This window comes from Alternaria ethzedia (genome assembly GCF_023757985.1).
Source record: "Alternaria ethzedia strain BMP 0044 chromosome Unknown scaffold_15, whole genome shotgun sequence".
Lineage (NCBI taxonomy): Eukaryota > Fungi > Ascomycota > Dothideomycetes > Pleosporales > Pleosporaceae > Alternaria > Alternaria ethzedia.
In genome coordinates this window covers 361,209-378,428 of record NW_026056208.1, presented here as the reverse complement: position 1 = coordinate 378,428, position 17,220 = coordinate 361,209, and the positions used below count along the sequence as shown (strand labels likewise).

General features: G+C 52.3%; 6 protein-coding genes across 6 annotated transcripts; 2 read left to right on the top strand and 4 right to left on the bottom strand.

Moving 5' to 3' along the window:
* Positions 1 to 4: 4 nt before the first annotated feature.
* J4E87_006460 (uncharacterized protein) lies at positions 5 to 1,432 on the bottom strand (the record flags this gene model as incomplete). The annotated part of the gene is made up of 1 exon (XM_049378065.1): positions 5 to 1,432. The coding sequence occupies one exon, from the start codon at positions 1,430 to 1,432 to the stop codon at positions 5 to 7; it is 1,428 nt and encodes a 475-aa protein (XP_049232257.1).
* An 863-nt stretch (positions 1,433 to 2,295) lies between these two features.
* On the bottom strand, positions 2,296 to 3,089 carry J4E87_006459 (uncharacterized protein; the record flags this gene model as incomplete). Its single annotated transcript, XM_049378064.1, has 2 exons — positions 2,296 to 2,742; positions 2,811 to 3,089. The coding sequence occupies 2 exons, from the start codon at positions 3,087 to 3,089 to the stop codon at positions 2,296 to 2,298; spliced, it is 726 nt and encodes a 241-aa protein (XP_049232256.1).
* A 3,248-nt stretch (positions 3,090 to 6,337) lies between these two features.
* Positions 6,338 to 7,426, top strand: J4E87_006458 (uncharacterized protein; the record flags this gene model as incomplete). Its single annotated transcript, XM_049378063.1, has 1 exon — positions 6,338 to 7,426. The coding sequence occupies one exon, from the start codon at positions 6,338 to 6,340 to the stop codon at positions 7,424 to 7,426; it is 1,089 nt and encodes a 362-aa protein (XP_049232255.1).
* Positions 7,427 to 8,170: 744 nt separating this feature from the next.
* J4E87_006457 (uncharacterized protein) lies at positions 8,171 to 11,900 on the top strand (the record flags this gene model as incomplete). The annotated part of the gene is made up of 4 exons (XM_049378062.1): positions 8,171 to 8,941; positions 9,831 to 10,786; positions 10,831 to 10,951; positions 11,103 to 11,900. The coding sequence occupies 4 exons, from the start codon at positions 8,171 to 8,173 to the stop codon at positions 11,898 to 11,900; spliced, it is 2,646 nt and encodes an 881-aa protein (XP_049232254.1).
* A 213-nt stretch (positions 11,901 to 12,113) lies between these two features.
* On the bottom strand, positions 12,114 to 12,509 carry J4E87_006456 (uncharacterized protein; the record flags this gene model as incomplete). Its single annotated transcript, XM_049378061.1, has 2 exons — positions 12,114 to 12,409; positions 12,479 to 12,509. The coding sequence occupies 2 exons, from the start codon at positions 12,507 to 12,509 to the stop codon at positions 12,114 to 12,116; spliced, it is 327 nt and encodes a 108-aa protein (XP_049232253.1).
* Positions 12,510 to 13,209: 700 nt separating this feature from the next.
* J4E87_006455 (uncharacterized protein) lies at positions 13,210 to 15,949 on the bottom strand (the record flags this gene model as incomplete). The annotated part of the gene is made up of 7 exons (XM_049378060.1): positions 13,210 to 13,883; positions 13,943 to 14,587; positions 14,643 to 15,120; positions 15,185 to 15,469; positions 15,518 to 15,777; positions 15,826 to 15,874; positions 15,920 to 15,949. 7 exons carry the CDS (start codon positions 15,947 to 15,949, stop codon positions 13,210 to 13,212), a joined length of 2,421 nt encoding a protein of 806 aa, XP_049232252.1.
* Between the last annotated feature and the right edge of the window lie 1,271 nt (positions 15,950 to 17,220).

The following is a 17,220-nucleotide window of genomic DNA, read 5'->3' as shown; positions in this document are numbered from 1 at the left end:
AGACTTATACGTCTCCAACGTCCTCAACACCCGGTATACGGAACTCCAACGCCTCGCCCCCGAAAACGCCTTCTGGCTTCTGAGCCCAAAAGGCCTGCCTACATTCAAGCAAGTCATCCACACTCATGCTGTCCCTGCTCATGACCCAGGACCACTTCTCTCGGCTATCCAAAATCGTTACGACTTGTCCCTTCTTAACCAGATCCTGGAAGAACGGCAGCAACTTCTGCATCAGCACCAGCAGCAGAAGACGTCCAATGAGTTCAAAGTCTTCCGTGTTTTCCCACTCATTTTCTGCTTCGTCGCCCCCTTCATATTTGAATGGGCCCTCGTGGGAAGAGTCCCTCCATGCCTCCATGATATGTTTCGGCAGAATTAAGGACCAAGTCCTCATGCTGGGCCGGACGTCTATAGTAATTCGAACACCTCTCTGTGTGAGGGTCTGTAGCGGCGCGAGCTCGTTCAAGAGAGTATCTCCAGCGACAAGTCGCCATAGAGACGACAGCTCTGGATTTTCCTCAAGTACTGGGTCGTACGCTTCATATTCTAAACCTTCATCCGCAGAGCCTGAGATTGAGTCCAGATATGCTTGGCTTTCTTCCTCAGTTTCCGAGTCTTCCGGGCCCATCCATTCCTCGTGGCACATATCTAACGGTATCTTGAGAAGAATGTTGCGCACGAATTCCCTTGGGACCAGGTGCTCGTATCCCCTCCATGGGTTCTGGTTGAGGAAGCGCGTAAGGTGTACTACGCGGTCGATGGAGAAAACCGTCTCGCGGTGGAAGGCCTTCATCTTCTCCTCGGCAAACTCAGGGCTCACGATGTTGGTGTCTAGATACCAGGGCGTTTTGCAATCTTTTCCATTGAACTCTCCGTTCAGAGACTTAGAGGTGTATACTCGTTCCACGACTTCTTGGTTGCTGGATTCGTCTCCCAAAGGCTCTTTGTGTTCGACGTCATAGTCGACTTCAAGTTCCTTGGGGTAGGGTTCGACAAAAGCGTAAACTATGTCTACAAGTTCTGTGGGTAACTTCTCGGAGATGAGTTCGCAAAAGACCCTCGCTTCGCTATTGTGCTCCAGAACGAAATCCAGCTCTGCTTCAACGCGTGCCAGTCTTTCTTTAGTAGCTTGAGCTGTAGATTGGTGGGCTAACAGGCGCTTCTGGTACAAGGCAGCATGCGCAGTGTTGTCTGGGTTGTCCGTGTATTTAAGCTTCCGGGCGATGAAGTCTTCGAGTTCCACTTCTTTCGCCTGCTTGGACTGATAATCTTGCCTTAGGGTTGACACAACCTTTTTAAGTGCAAGACAGCGAAGTCGGAAGTGCTCTCGTTCATCTTTGGCACATGATGTCCGTCCAGAGGAATCCGTGAAGCTGTCGACCTTCCAAAGACGGAATACGTCGGCAGTCGTTTTGCTGTATGCCGCAGACATCAGAGTTTGACCGAGTTGATTGAAAGTAATGGTTGGTGTGATTGTCGATAAGGGTGAAGTTTGGGAGTTTTTATAATTGGTTACAAGCGTAGTGTTCACCTACAATTGTTGTGAAAGTGGCCAAGCGGCGAGATTGCACGACGCAACTCACTCACCCGTCGTGTGGAAAAGGTGCCTTCTTTTACGCACATTAGTGTGAAAGCGTTTGACTCGAATGTTCGTGAATTAGCTTGTTGAAATAGCTGCAAAGACGCGCCATGAGAATGCCGAGGCAATCAACATCATATCCTTCCGACTCCATGAACGCCAGAGAAGAACCGCCAAAACCTTGTGGTCTAGAGATAGACCCGTAAACGGAAAGTACAAATACATGTTATACAGTTCGTGATACAATCATCGTATCGTTCAATGCGACAAATTGTTGGAAGAAACCCTCTTAACGCCGCCCAGATGCAAGACGAAGGACAAAATGGTACAGAAACTGAAGGATCTACAGCTAGAAGGGTTCACAATGCACGATCCTCGGACTATGCCGCACATCGCGTACAGAAGGAATGGTTTGCGAACTGGAAGCTCGGGTGTGAAGTAGGGTGTCGTGAGGCGAACGAAGCGGCGGCGCATCGTGCGGTATGTCTGCACGAGCATGTGAGCGCATATGACTTGGAGGTGGCGATCTTGGGTGAGCGACTGAGCGCATTGGTGAAAGCTCATATTGATCGGTCTTGGGTTGCCAATTCGGTGGGGCCTCCATGGGTGACGATGGCGAAGGATAGTCTGTCTTGGCACTGCTAAACCAGCCATTGATGGCTGCACCCATGGGGGAAGTCAAGTCTTGTATCGAACCGGGTCTGATTGCAGTCCCCTCATATGTAGTCATCAGCGGTGGCGTCTGAAGATGCGTTGTGGTACTGAACTTCCGAGGCTGCGCACGGCTGGACGACCGTGTTATCAGCGCCCCTGGACCAGAGGGACTCTTCAGGACTGGCGGACCAGGAGACTTCACGCCCGTGGATATCGTTTGCGATCGCATTGCTCGAATTGGTGGCACCCGAGATGGGCTGTACTGTGGCTGCGGTGAGACGGAGGAGGAGCTTTGAGCCGGGAATAGCGAGAAGCGTTCCGCATATGGCGTAGTCAAAGCCGGCGTTGGGGTGCGACTGGAGTAGCATGAGCTTGAGGAAGTTGGTCTGGGGCTGTAGATCTTTGTTGGTGGGCTGGGTGCCTTCCTGGAAGGGATGAACGATTGCGGAAGCAAAGCTTGTGGTGATGCGCACGATGGCGAAAGCACGCCCGAGCTTTCTGTGCGCGGACTCGCCCAATCTAAGCTTCGTTGCCGCCGAGGATCTCGACAGGGGATATATATGTTCAAACCGCGAACGCTAGCCTGCTTGCCGAGCGGCGTCTGCGGCCGAGGAGGCGATAAAGGCGATAAAGGTCTTGGAGCGGGAATATAAGGCGAGAGCTGCGGCACGCGATTGTATGGAACAACGGCATCTGCAGTCGGGTTCCAGAGTTCAAGAGCCTTGGTCTTATTGTGTCGACGAAACCACAACGAGGACCTTGAGCGTCCTGTCTCTTCATCGATGAGATGGAGGCGACTCTTCGTCGAGTGAGTCCTTCGCAAGTCACCATCCATACCCTTGAAGAAGGGCACCATGTATGGAATGCTGGCAGTTGCGATGCTGAGGCATACATGGGCTTGCGATACGATCGCCGGCACCCAGAGTCGGTACTGAGGATCGCCATGGAGCGTGGCCGGGAATAGCAAAACGAGACGAACAATTGCCAAAATCAGCACCAGCATGCGCGGCGCAAAGCATGCAATGACTGCGAATTTTCTGGAGAGCCGTACTTGAAGGTATGCTACGAGGTGTATGGAAAGCATAATGATTGCGACTTCGGTGGAAATGTCGACGATACAATAGACGATCCAAAAGATGCGCTATCCAGGTCAGCTTCCAGATCGTGTTTCGTTAGGTCCCATGTTGCATACCGAGTTGAAGCATCTTGGGCCTACAATCTGCCAAGGTCGAGGTAGCTGGCACTGAAACGCAATCGCGACAAGCGACGCCGCTGTCCAGACTGACACTACCGCACTGAAAGCTACCACAGCTCGGCGGATGATGCGTTGCGTTACAACGACATTGTAGAATATTACCAAGATTGATAACTTCGCGAAGCCAATGGCTACAATGTAGACAATTTCAGACGAGTAGTATCCTTTCATGAGGAAGATGGTTTGCTCGGGCGTCAACGGACCAACAGTGCCGAGACCTTCGAACGACAAGACAAGAGCTATGATTGAAAGACTGACGGCAAAGGACTGCATGCATTAGCAAAGTTCGAGAGATATGTTGTGCAACTTACAAAAGCCACAAATATCAAGAGATCATCGAGCGCCATTCTCCGAAAGACAACAACCTTCATTATCTGCCGTGCTCCGAAAACCATCATCGTAATGATAAGAATGGCCCATGATGCAGCCCTGATGGTATTTGCTCGGTCGATGGGGCTGGCTGATGTACTTCGGGGCAGGAAATATCCACTCGCTAACTTCATATTCGACATAAGGGAAAAATGGACAACGTCCAGGAAACTGACCCAGAAGGAAACGATAAGGAAATAGTGAAATGGTCAGACCTTCTTACCCCATATCACCCTAAGCATGACGAAAGAGCAGGTCATGGAGTAGAAAGGCTGTAGCTGGTAAGGCGAATTATGGGTGAAGCAGAGCCTCGCGTGTGCTTCGAGTTGTCCAGGGTGCGGGCCAAAAACAGTACACGAGGCGATCAATCCTAGAATATCGCTACAACACTTTCTTGGTACTGCTTACCTTGACGTTCAGTTCGGCAGTTCATCTCAAGCTGCTACACTTTTGTCCTGGGTAAATAGGACCTTGGCGTCTCTGGTTCGCTGTTCAGAGCCCCTCTGCCTTTTCCCTAGGATTAGTGTCCTGCGATGCACTTGTAAGCGCATAGGCAACTCGGCAACGCTGCGTCATGCATCTAATCTTGGGGTGTATAGGCGCTTGCGATGATTTGTAGATGCTGCTGACGGAGGGCGCGGCTGACATGCGCTACGTTCCTTCCGGCGGGTATGCGCGTTGGGGCGCGGGGCCATCCTCCCGCGCCCTCAACGTAGACGCGCATGAACGCTGGTGAACGGTACGAAGTGACCAAATCGCAAAACATGTTCCTTGGATGATCATCGCTGGCAGGAGGATGTTGGCCGCGGTCTACGCAGCAGCTGCGGATCGCTGGGGCTCAACGCCGATGAAACCGTGCATGGTTTGCTAGGTTGCTGTGCACTCCATCAACTGGTAGTCATTACTTTGCCTCGTAGCCTTGTCGCTGTAGCCTTGTCTCTGAAGTAGAATGCCACACCGGACTTCCTAGAACGGTGAAGACGACGGTTCCGGTTATGTAGGCTGAGGTTGGGTGCGGTTGTCTTGGGTTCGCGTAACGTGGCGCGTCTTTTCTTAGGTCTCCGTGCAGACCCCGGAAACCCATTTCAAGGCCAAGCGTGCATCCTTCCCAGGTACCGACAATGTGACTCGGCGCTTGAAGCTGTCTTATCTTGCGATTCGGGGTTCGAAGTAGATAAGGTGGCTATTCTTGTATTCGGTCCACTACTGAGCAGGTGATGCGCTCGAAACTGGAGGCGATCGAGATTGTAGAAGACATCAGTAAGCGGACCGCTCATGCGACGATTACTATAGTGATGTCGATCAGGCACAGAGCGCTTGAAGCGTGCTGATGAATCAAAAAGATAGAAAGTGGGCCAGAAGTCGTTCGCGAAGAGCGTTATTGTGTCACTGTTGTAATGGGTCGCGAAAGCCGCCAGAACTTGGAAGGATGGGAGGGCCGCTCCTTGGCCCAGCCTAGCGGATGATGTCAGCACCGCCTTCCAGCCGAGACCGCTCTCACCCACCCGTCTGAATGGCAGCTTCATCAACAGCGACAACACCAGGCAATCCCAACGCAAGATGAGAAACCAGCCGGCACAATGCGTGCTCACTCCTTGCATTACTCAGGACCAGAGTGCATTGATAATCCAGAGATGGTCACTGCGCGGATCTTCTACGGCATCCGCCGGCACGCATCTTCGTGCGCGACAGCGTTGATATACTCAATGCCCCCGACAGGCCTATCGATGCGACAGGGACAAACTCTACCTCGAAGACGGCGCAGCGATTTGGTTTCAGAGGCCAGTGTTTGAGTACCACAACGAGCCACCAGCAACCACGATAGTGCCGCTCTTGAACATCACCGTTCCATAAGCGCTTGCCTTCCTTCTGCTTGCGTGGCCTTGAGTTGGCAAGAATGTTTCAACCCACTATCTTTCCAGATCGACCTCCAGGATGAAGCGCACACTGCACTAGTGCCTGAAGATGATCGGTCCGAGCGGCGCCTGCCGGCGATCCGGGCCCTTTTCGTCTAGTCGCCCCTATTTTGGGCCGATGTCTCATACGATGCAAATACTGAAACCGACATCTCTCACTCCGAACAGTTCACTGCCACACACAGGTGGCGGCACTCCTCCATCCGGGACGGCGCCACGTACTGTTCGACCCACTTCAAAAACAAGTGGGAAACAAGCACCACTTCACAAAGCTTGGTTGAGCTTAACAGCATCAATACTCGATGCTTGTTGGCCAAAAGCATGACGAAGCTCGTGGGTCAGACATGTGAAGTCTTGGGCTTGGGCGTCTGAGCGCGCGATCAACACAGCAACACCCAACTAACGTTTGATTGCGCTGGGTATGGGTTCTCATAAGGGCCTATTGAGGATGCTTTCTTTTCTATAAGCCTACCGTGTCGAATTGTGTCCTTCGTTCAATTTCCTAGTACAAGTACCGATAACTTCTAATCTCTAATACTGTCCTTACCGGTGTCTTGGCCCGACATGAATGCCTCAGCAACGATCCGTGCTTCGTACATCCGCCAGGCGCGGATGAGCATGACGCCTCGTCCACATAGCATATCGGAGACCTTATCAATCGATCTTCAACCACGCCCCGCTTCAACCGAGAAGCTCCAATCCTTCGTTCACGTCGACCACATTGAACACCGCGAGAAATGCCACTCCGAGCGGACTTCACAACCGACCTTTTTCGATGTCGAACGCAACGCCGATAACAGCCAAGCATACATCGACGACAGCTATCTCGACACCACTTCTGTCATGGAATGGGACAACAACAGCTCCTTCAAAGTGCGGCTAAAATCCATGTTCACCGTCTTTCCTTACCGCGACCCTATCTACCTCGTAGCGATCATCTTCCTCGTTGGTTCCATCGACCTCGTCATCAACGCCACCTTCGATCTACTACCTCGCCTCAACCCCTCCACGGAGTTCGAAACCGAAGAGACTGTCGCCGTTCCTAGTACGATATTGATCGGATCGATATTCTTCTTCGTCGCAGGCATCTTCGACACCTTCAGTGCTCTGAATGCGGACCGCGGTACACTTGAAACATCAAAGTTGGAGCCTGAGAAAGTCAGATACCGGCCAGCGCTCCTTGGCACACCCGAGTTCAAATGGATACCGTCATGGGAGAAGGTTTGGGAGTTGTCGGCCACCAACTTGGCCTTCCAGGCTGGTCTCATCGTTCTCTTTGGGGGCATCATCTTCATGTTCGCTGGTATCGTCGACTTCCCCGGCGTCGTCCCAGAAGAAGACCCTCTCTTTGGTTACATCGTTTTCGGGCCGCAGGTGATACACGGCGCGCTCTTTTTGGTCGCGAACGCTATGCTGGCGTTTTCTGAACAAGAGCGCTGGTACAAGCCCAGGTTCTTCCACTCGGATTGGCAGAGCGCCATTCTTAATGCGCTTGGTGGGCTCGGCTTCATGATGGCTGGTTTCTTTCTCTTTCAGGGTGGGGAGAATGAGGAACGGGGCAAGGTGCATGCAGCTATAGCGGCAATGGCAGGGAGCTGGGCTTTCTTGGTAGGCAGTGTGATCAGGTGGTATGTTGTTTTGGAGTTCTGGTAGTGCTTACGACGACGGTGTTACTGTGACTTTTGTATCGGGATGTACCTCAACTCGTCTAATTATGACCACATTCATTAGCGTTCTTCTTTCTTGTCACGTCAGTCTAGGAAAGGCTAGACACTCTAGAGCCTACATCCGTGTTAGGTTACCTATTTTGCATGGTTTTGTCTTAGTGTAGTCGGCAACCTGTTTAGTTCTCTTGTATAAGGTCTGGTGTTCAGCGCATATTAGATAGAGATCGCTCATTCATTTATCCACTTTGTGGTCCGTCCACATCACGGGATGTTTATCGCCTCCACCTTCTGCGTATATATGAACGCCGCTCCACACCCAGGGCCCGCTCTCAGTTTCGTAACGGCCAACTTCAACGCGCGAATACGTCAATCTCGCCCAAGTTACACCAAGATCGCAGTCAACCATGGTTTATACGAAGACACGCAAGGTCTCGACGCTTGTGGAGCTGCGTGCAAATGGATACCAGTGAGTCCCATCACCAAATGAAAATAGACCGCACGCTGATGAACACGCAGAGCCGCCAAGAAAATTGAACCGCTTCAAAGTACCGTCGACAGTTTCACCTTTACTGCATGCCCCAAGGGACACGGAGCCCGGCGTGTAAGACTAAGGGCGCAACTGCGACGAGCTAAGAATCGTCTGTATCACACGGCTGTTGAATGCTCCCGTCTAGAATCCCCACCAATACTACATGCCGTGCAAGATCACCTACCGCGAGAGCTGCGTGACATGGTCTACGCCGAGCTGATGGATTTCAAGAACCCGTCGTTTGACATCTGGTTGGAGGGCAGTGGATACGTACTGAAGACCACCGATAAACCACGCTCTACATTTTTCCACCGGACCAAGATGGCAGCTAGTGTCGTCGATCGAGGCCAAGATCCTTACTACATCGATCCATCCATCGTCGGCAAAGAGTCAGCTCTAGAGATCCTACAACTTCGTTACCGACGTGGCCAATTTAATATCCACCACGACGCGCTAATAAGCAGGGTTCTCAACCAAGATGCGTGGAAGCAGGACATCGTACCAAAACGCTGGCTCTCCAAAATCAGCATCTACATGCCAGAGGACATTTACCAGGTTGAAGAGCGTAGAATTCTACTCCGTCAGCGCTTCGACCTACTACAGCAACTCACCAATACCCGAGCACGTATCCAAGTGATCTTCCCTAGCAAAGAGATGTACTGGCATTCCCAAATTGGTCCTTCGCGTAAAGGATATGAGTGTCTACTTCCCACCGACCCAACTATACGCCAAGCCATGTTAGCTACTACCGAACGACTATCAGTCTCGAATGTTGGGACCGAGATCGATGCCGCTGTTCATAACGAGAACGTTCATATCATCATGGAGGCCATATTCCCGTGCCTGACGGCCTTGAAGGCTCGAGGCCACCAGATTCACTTGGACGATAGGATTAGCGGGTGGACATGGACGGCGGGGGAGGGAAGCGCCACGTTCACCGATACGTGGACTAATCGCCGGCAGTTCCGTAAGGTATGTCGTCAACCTGAGTCTTGTATAAGAGTGTATGGCACTAATCAGATTCAATAGGTGAAAGTCCGCGAGTATATGAGGCGATCTCCGCATCAGATGTACCCTTCGGGACGTAATCTGGATGCTGGTGAGAAGGCGGAGATGAGGGCGGAGGGTCAGATGATGTGAACACGATACCAGGAAGGGCTATAATGCGTGTCGGATTTGCAGCATATACACTGCTAAATCCTAATAAGTGATCATTTCCTAAGACGATGTATACCCCTGCTCAGATAGTGGCTTTACTTTTTGCAGAATGCAATACGAAGTGTAAGCGCTGCTTCGCCCAGGACGCGAAACTAGTAGCTTTGCCGGTTCAAATTACGTCAATCGCAAGGTTCGCTATCTGTTGAGCTCTCGGGGTGGCGGTACTTCTTATTTGGGGGCATTCTTTTGCGTGTGGGTCGTATGAAATGCGGAGGATAGGATTGGCGTCTAGTCCTCAACCTTGGTTCGTATGGAAGATTAGGCAGAGAAACGTAAAAACATAATCAACCCTTAACAAGTCACTCAATCTTTGTTGACGCGTTCCTTGGTGTACTGGCACCTGGGCAACGGTGCCTTTCAAATTTGCCTCTTTAGGACTAGTTTTTCAGCTAGCGGAGTGTCACAACCCCGGGCCCATACCTGGGTCCTTTGGTGCTTTGCGTAATACCAAAACAAATCACCCAATAAATTACTCAGGTGTCTGCGATGTTTACAACTCATACCAGTGGTGACCAACTCGGCTTCGTAGATGTCTTCGGACGCTCTTCGCCTGCCTCGACGGAGTATGAACACTACCGTCTCCGAGCTTTCAGGTCAGTCAGGGCTTTCTGTCGTGAGGTAAATAACCTCAGCTAACGTCCAGGATGTCAGTCTACATGTTATTGCGGAGAGACTGAGAGCCGAGAAGGAACGATTTGACTCTACGCTGCAAGAGCTGAACTCGTGGAAAGAAAAGCAGCTTTCGACTCTCGAGGGCATCGAGAAACGACTTGATCCAAGATCCCAAAGCGAAAGCGGTCCACCGTCCCTCGCAGACCCAGCCAGCAAGGACACAGCTACGTTGAAGCTCGGCTTGGCAGAGCGTCGTATCAATGCAGAGCTTCGGAAGCGTTCCGGGGTTGAACCGAAGGAACTGTACATCCACCAGACGCTCGCGGAGGTCCTCAGAGAATACGCCAAGCTCGTACATCCCAGTCTCCTCGACAGAATGTTCGGATTGCTACCAACAGGGGAACTACCACGAGAGGTTAGGGACATGGTCTACGACCATCTACTCCCTAGAGAGAGCACTTACACCATTAAGTCAGCAAGTGACAACACTGGCTTCTCCATCCACAAAGGAGCATCGGACGGTATTATACCTACTCCACCAATCAGCTGTCCATACCCCATGATATCAACCACCCACCCACTAGCCGATGAGATCCTCGAAAGATTCCATTGGAGAACGACGTTCATCATTCAGAAGTATATGTGCGTACAGCCGTTGTCTATCCACCATATTCTCGCAAATCTTCCGTGGTGGTCGAACATCGATGCAGGTGCACTCCCCAAAAACATCGCCGGCCGTATCACCTTCGTCATGCGTTTTGACAATAGTTGGAGGATTGAGTCAGATATGGAGGAGACTATTGGAGATTTGAGAAAGATCTTGAACTCAGCCAGTCTCGGCGTAACTGTCTCTCTATCGATCTTTCCTGCTGATAGTAAGCGCGGCGCCGAGTTCCTCGATCTAGTAAAACCACTCTTGCTTGAGTGGCAAGAGAAGGGCCACGAGATTCGCATGATCGACTTGGCTTGTTGGACAAAGATGCACAGGTGCAAAGAGCCACCAACATGATGGCGGAGTGCTGCGTTTCTAGTAGTCTGGCTCGGATGGGTCTGGGTTCCACACGCGACTGCCGTGGGACTCGTGGTGTGACGTGGGGAGAGACTGCAGGTGTGGGGTCTTGGCAGGCGGAAGATGCCGAGGTTGTGGATGAAGTACGTCACGCCGGGCTTGCCGTGTTCACATCATCAATCAATCAATCAATACGACAGCATGCTTGGCGGAACACAGCCTCTGAAATCTCATCTTGCGCAATTCTTTGAGCACTGCCAGCCAGACTGAGCAACTGCTTGCGTGCTTTTCCAGATTTTCGCAGCCATGTCTCGCCCAAACATCAACGCGCCAATACCCTCATACGAAGAGGCCGTCGTCGCGCCTCCGCCCGCCACAATACCACAACCTCCTTCCGAACCCGCCGTTGCCGAACAACCTGCTGTCGACCCAGAGCCAACACCCACCATCGTACCAGCATCGCCTCCGCCCGAGCTACCGCCCGCATACGCAACCGTCGACGAAAAGGCCACGACCTTCACCATCTACGGCACCTTCATCCACACACCCAACGCGCCCGCCTACCAACTCTCCTCCCTCCTCGATGCGCGAATCAACAAGCTGCGGATACGGAGGCTGAAAGCCGAAGAGATCACGTTCCTCCAATCCGGCGCACCGACCGTCGCCTTCGACAGCAGCAGCGTGCTATACGAAGCCCACGACCCGCCCTTCCTCATCAACGAATACTACATCCAAGGCAAAGCAGGGAGCACACTACCCGGCGCTTTGCAATTGCGCTTCGGCCTGCGCCGATGGCATGTAGTGCATATGCCCACGCAGGGCAGTCGACCGAATGAGATTATGACGTGTGGGAAGCCAGGAGGATTCACAAAGGCACTGAAGCAGAGGAAGAACGAGCTGGAACCTAGCCAGTGGAAAGACAGCGAAGGACATATCGTTGCGACGGAGGTGTTGAAGATGGGGCCTGGAGGCAAGATGCCGACGATAGAGCTGAGGCATGATCTAGACCAGACATGTCGGGAGTTGATATTGGCGCTTTGGGTGGCTCGGCTGTGGGCGGCTTTTGGAGCGGGAAGCGGATATGCTCATTGAGGTTATCATCACAGATCAACTGGTTCATGCGCATTTTAGAATCCGCTCCACGTCGAAGACGTGATTCGATCTGGAGCGAATTCTAAAATGCGCATGAACTAGTTGAACTTGGTGCACATCACGAGAAGAGACATCACAGCCAGGGCACACTACAACCACCGTCAAACCATCTTATCATTGACGCAACACCACCACCTCCGTCAAAGCAACACCCTACTCGCTACGAACAACCCTCTTAAATCCCTGCTGCGCAACCTGGTCCTGCGCCGCCGCAATCACCGCATCCGCATTCGGGTCCGTGAATCCACAGCCCGTCTTTCCGTTCTGCTGGCTAGCCGCCTCAGCAGAGCACACGCCGTCGCCGGTCGCAGCGACCTGACTGCAGCATGCGGAACTGCAATCGGCATCTGAGACGCAGCCGCCGGTGATGAACTGCGAACCGTCGCCTGCGCCGACGTTCTTGGCGCCTGCGTTGTTGGGCGTGACTTGCGCCATGGAGATGGCGGCCACTGGGGGGAGTTAGCATAAGGCATCTCGGGGCTCCTGCCCATGGCAGGTGTAAAATGGTGGTCGCTTACAGGTGAGGAGAGTAGCGATGGAGAAACGCATATTGCTAGTTTTGGGTATCGAAATATGATCGGGAGGTAGATTATGTATTGTACGTTTGAACGAATGACACCAGGTCAGCTTTTGCAGTCACAGACGCAAAGAAAGAATGGAATAGAAGTGGGTTGTTTGTAGTGCGAAAGAGATGTTGCTTGATAGTCTTCCAACACAACGGGCGACGCAGGCTTCTTATGCTTTTCCTCAAGCACCCGCGATGTACACCCCGCAGTACGCTTCCAGTGCATCGTGTCATGCTCTCCGTGGCGCTGAGGCTGTCGCTGTGTGATCGTCTTGTCGCCTGCGCATCCAGGCGCCGGGTGTCGGAGGCGATGTACCTATAATGGAATGCGGATATAACGTGCATGATTCATGCTGTTGGTTGACTTGCACCTGACTTGTGCTATTGAGCGGTTTGCTGGTGACGCGTCCTCTGGGAGATGTGTTCTGGCCTATCAGCGGGGTCAATGCCGTGGCGGATGGGTCTCGTTGTGCTGTCGCAGGAGGCGTTTCAGAGGGGTTCACGTGATCGGAGGGTGTGCGGAGTGTGTCAGATGTGTCGGGTGTCTTGGCGGGGAGTTTGACGTTTGACGGAGGTTGATATCACGAACATCTATCGATCTGATTGCTTCCTTCACTTTGCGAATGCTAATCGATACTTGCACCTTTGGGACGCGGTATTGTTGTCGCGCTATGTTGCATCATTTCAAGCGAACTGTGCGCCCTCACCAACATCAACAACCTGATGCCCAGGACTGGGCGGCACATCGCCTGACTCCCACACAGTCTGTTGCTCTCCAAGCCTGAAGACAATCTCGCCTCCCTCCGTCATGATGCCGCCCGCGTCTTCATGCTCGAACCAATTCTTGTCCCAGGCCTGCCCATTGATACTTACACCCTGGACGTAGTACCCCTGCTTTCCGTCTCCATCGTCTAAACCGTCGGCCCTGATCCTCAGCGTCCTTTCATGATTAACAGTAATGTTGATGTCGGAGAACCAAGGACTTTCCAGGAGATATACGGGGGTAGTGACGATGGGATATAGCCCCAGCATCTGCCAAATGAGCCAGCAGTTCAAGGCACCCGCGTCGCTGTTCCCCGGTATACCGTTTGTTGTGTTGAAGTAGAAGTCATTAGCAAGCTGTCGGCTTCGCTCGACGCTCTTCCACTGCTTGTTAAGGTAGTTGTATAGATACGGTGTTTCGAAGTCGGGTTCGTTCGCGACGTTGTTGATGGTCGTTATACCAAGTCCGTTTACGCCGAGGTCTACGCCAGACGTGTTTGGTTGGAATACGTAGTCGAGGCGTTCCTCAAAGTGCGAAGGACCTCCCATTAGCGTAATGACGCGCGAGATGTCGTGAGGAACGACAAAAGAATACTCTACCCTGTTGTTAGTGTACAAGTAGAAGATGAATGCATACAGGCAGGCAGCGACTCACCAAAAGCAGTGCCTTCGTAGCTCTCATCTTTCCAGTTACAATCGCCGCAGTCAGTAATGTCGTAGGTCTTGTGGAAAGTACTATTCGCGTATCGCGGCATAACGAAACCGGAAAAGTTTCGACTCGCAGACTCAGGATCCCAACTCATCTGCCAACCTGCGGAACGACGGAGATAGAGGTCACGGTCTCCAGGCGCCTCACCAGCTGCAATTTGGCTGACAGCGAAATCGTTTAGTGAGTACTCTACTGTCTTTGAGACTGCACGCGTGCTGCGATCAGCCGAGACGTAGCCGAGTTCGATCCAGTCTTTCAGCGCACCACGACCTTCTTTCAGAGAGCCGTACGGATCGACTGGGTTTTCGTCGAAGAAAGGCAAGACATCGGCATCCTTCTTGACTGCTGCATAGCCCTCTGTCCAATTGATCATACCCGTCAGGCCCTTCACGTAAGCATCTGCCAGAACGTTGTCGGCGTTTGATCCTCCCTGGACCAGACCGTTGTAATTGCCAGATCGGCCATCGGGAAGATAACCTTCCTGCTTGAACATATCGATCAGAGAGCGGATCATAGACTCATAGTAGCTTGGTTGAATGAGGTGCCAGAGCGAGACCTGGTTTCGGAATAGATCCCACATAGTGTAAAAGTCTTTTAAACTAAGTCAGCATATGTCTCACATGCACTTCGTGCAGTCAGAACTTACCATCCCAATATGGCTCATCCGATTCCCACAGCGGGTTCTCACCTACACGCTCGCTAGGTATTAGGTGCATGAAATACAAGCTGGAGTATAGCAACGCCAGCCTGGTCTTGTTTGCCGACTCCGAAGTGTCAACGCGAATCTTGGAAAAGACATCGCGGTTCCACTCGTCACGCGTCGCTTGCGCAGTATCCTCGATTGACCACGAGGACAGCTCGGCGTTCTTGTACGAACATGCCTTGTCAACAGACATGAAGGAGATGCCTACTCGCGATTTGATCTCGGTGACATTAGTCCAAGTGAATACTGCTCCAACGCGGTCGTTCATCGGCCCTGACCGGGCTGTTGCTCCTGTATACGTAGGCCGAGGTGTTGTGCCATTATTGAACGACCGGAAGTGTCGACCGACTGGGAATGTGTTCTTTCCCTTGAAAGCACGCGCCTCGTCAGGTAGACTATCGAACTCGCCGCATACGTACACCTAAACGTAGGTGTACGAAGTCAGTACATGTCTCACATGCAGTTCGTACAGCGATATTCCTTACCACAACTGGTGCTCCGATGTTCCACCCACCAGCTATTGATGTGTATCCAGTGTATGTGCTGTTGTTCGGTTGAATCTCAATCTCGCCGCCTGTGTAGAATTGAGAATCCCATGAGCGTGTCAGATGGGGCAGGTAGTGCGACAGGTCAACCAGAACGTGCTTCTCGGACGAAGACGGGTACGTGTAATGGTATAATCCTGCGTGCCGAGATGCCGCGAGCTCGATCTTGACACCAGATTCAAGCTCGGTACGGAAGTAGCCAACTTGCGCAACGTCCTCGCCAACCTAGAGGCTTGTCAGAAGCTACCTATGCGTGACACTTGATGACCCTACTCGATCCTGCCAGTAAGTCCGATTGTCCAGCAAATTGACATCGCCATCAATGCTCGTCAGCGGCATCTGTGAGGGGTATCCATATTTCGATCCTCCGCCGGTTCCTGACTGGTGCATCAAGCTGATGCCAGTCACATGGCCTTGAGGTGTATATCCGCCGTTGAGCGCACTCTGGTTGATGGGCTCTTCATACGTGTCGATACCCAGTTTGACCATGCCAAATGGTACTGCGCCACCCACGAATACATCACCGCCACCGTCTGGTATCAGTTAGAAGTGAGCTTGATGCATATTTCTGGGCATCTTGCATGCGTAGCCAGGTATTGCGCCTTCAGTCCCGATGAATGGATTCACGAACTGCGAATAATCGACGTCTTGTGCTATTGCGCATGGCGCAAGTACCAGCAGAGACAATAATCGGGTTCCCAACATCTTGAGGACAATTGATGTAGACGGACGAGTTGTAGTTTCTTTTACCTCTTATGCGTCCCAGCCGTTGGTGCACCGCTTTCCAAGGTACCCCGCATGCGCGCATCGCTCCCCAGGCGGGCGTTGTCGGTTTCACACCCTGATTGAGCTTTAAGGTTACATCGTCAATGAATCCTTCGTCGATAAAGCCGTTGCAGCGGGTTATGACGTTGGCTCTCGGGTCCCTCTTCCCCGTCAGGCACCTGCCAAGATGCGGAGACGGCACGTGATGTGGCACGTGCGCACTCTCGGAATCATCTTCCGAGGGAAAGGACGCGTCTTTCATCGACTCTATCGAACTCCCAACTTCACTTCGTTGGCGCTCAACAAGAACGCATTCTCTTCTTCGATGAAACATATGTGTTGAGCGATGCACCTCGACGGCATTTGCTTGTCCCAGCGCCCCTTCAGTCAGACAAGGACCACCTACTGGCCACACCTTTCGCACCAACCCCGACCGATTGAGCCGACTCCCTCCAAACCTCAACGTTGTGTACATGACAACATTACATTAACACCAATGGTCAAGACACATCGCTTGTCTTTGTGCTGAATCCTGAAGCCTATCTTGTTAGGCCCATCAGGCATGTGCGTCACTCAGTGTGAGCATCGGAGCTCCTCACATGTCTTCCTCTTTCGAGTTTGATCTACGAGATAACATGTCGAACCTTATGCATGCGTGTAGGTCATCGCTGCGAAAACCAAAACTCCGAGGCAAATGCATCGATCGAAGTCGTCTGGAAGTGCCGGCTCTCTAGTATTCTGGATGGTGGGCTCCAACGCATAAGTTTGGGCCCTAGCGCAGATGCCCTACACTACACAAAACATGAAGTTGACGTAGAGAGAATTTAGGAGGGGAGATGGTGTTGATTTAGTCGATGGCGAGTGTGAACCCGAACGAGCTAGGCTGGCCGATCTGCTCCGCAAACTTTGTCTTCGATCCCAGCTGCCTAGTTGCTGGTTGGCCTACAGAGAAAGGTTTAGATCCCGAAACTTAGACATGGAGAATACGCCACCCTCCATGGGAAATCGACGAACGCGGTCAGCGCATAGGGCGCATGCAAGCATCCTGAACTCTCATGCCTACGCCCGGCGGGTAATTCGAGCGCGCCACTCCCTTTGCAACCGCGACGACCTGGTCACGAATAGCTGCTTCTTAGCACACAAGTGACTCGTAAAGATGTTCATTCAGGCCAACTGCGGCTGTGTGGACCGAAAACACAGCGCTGACAACA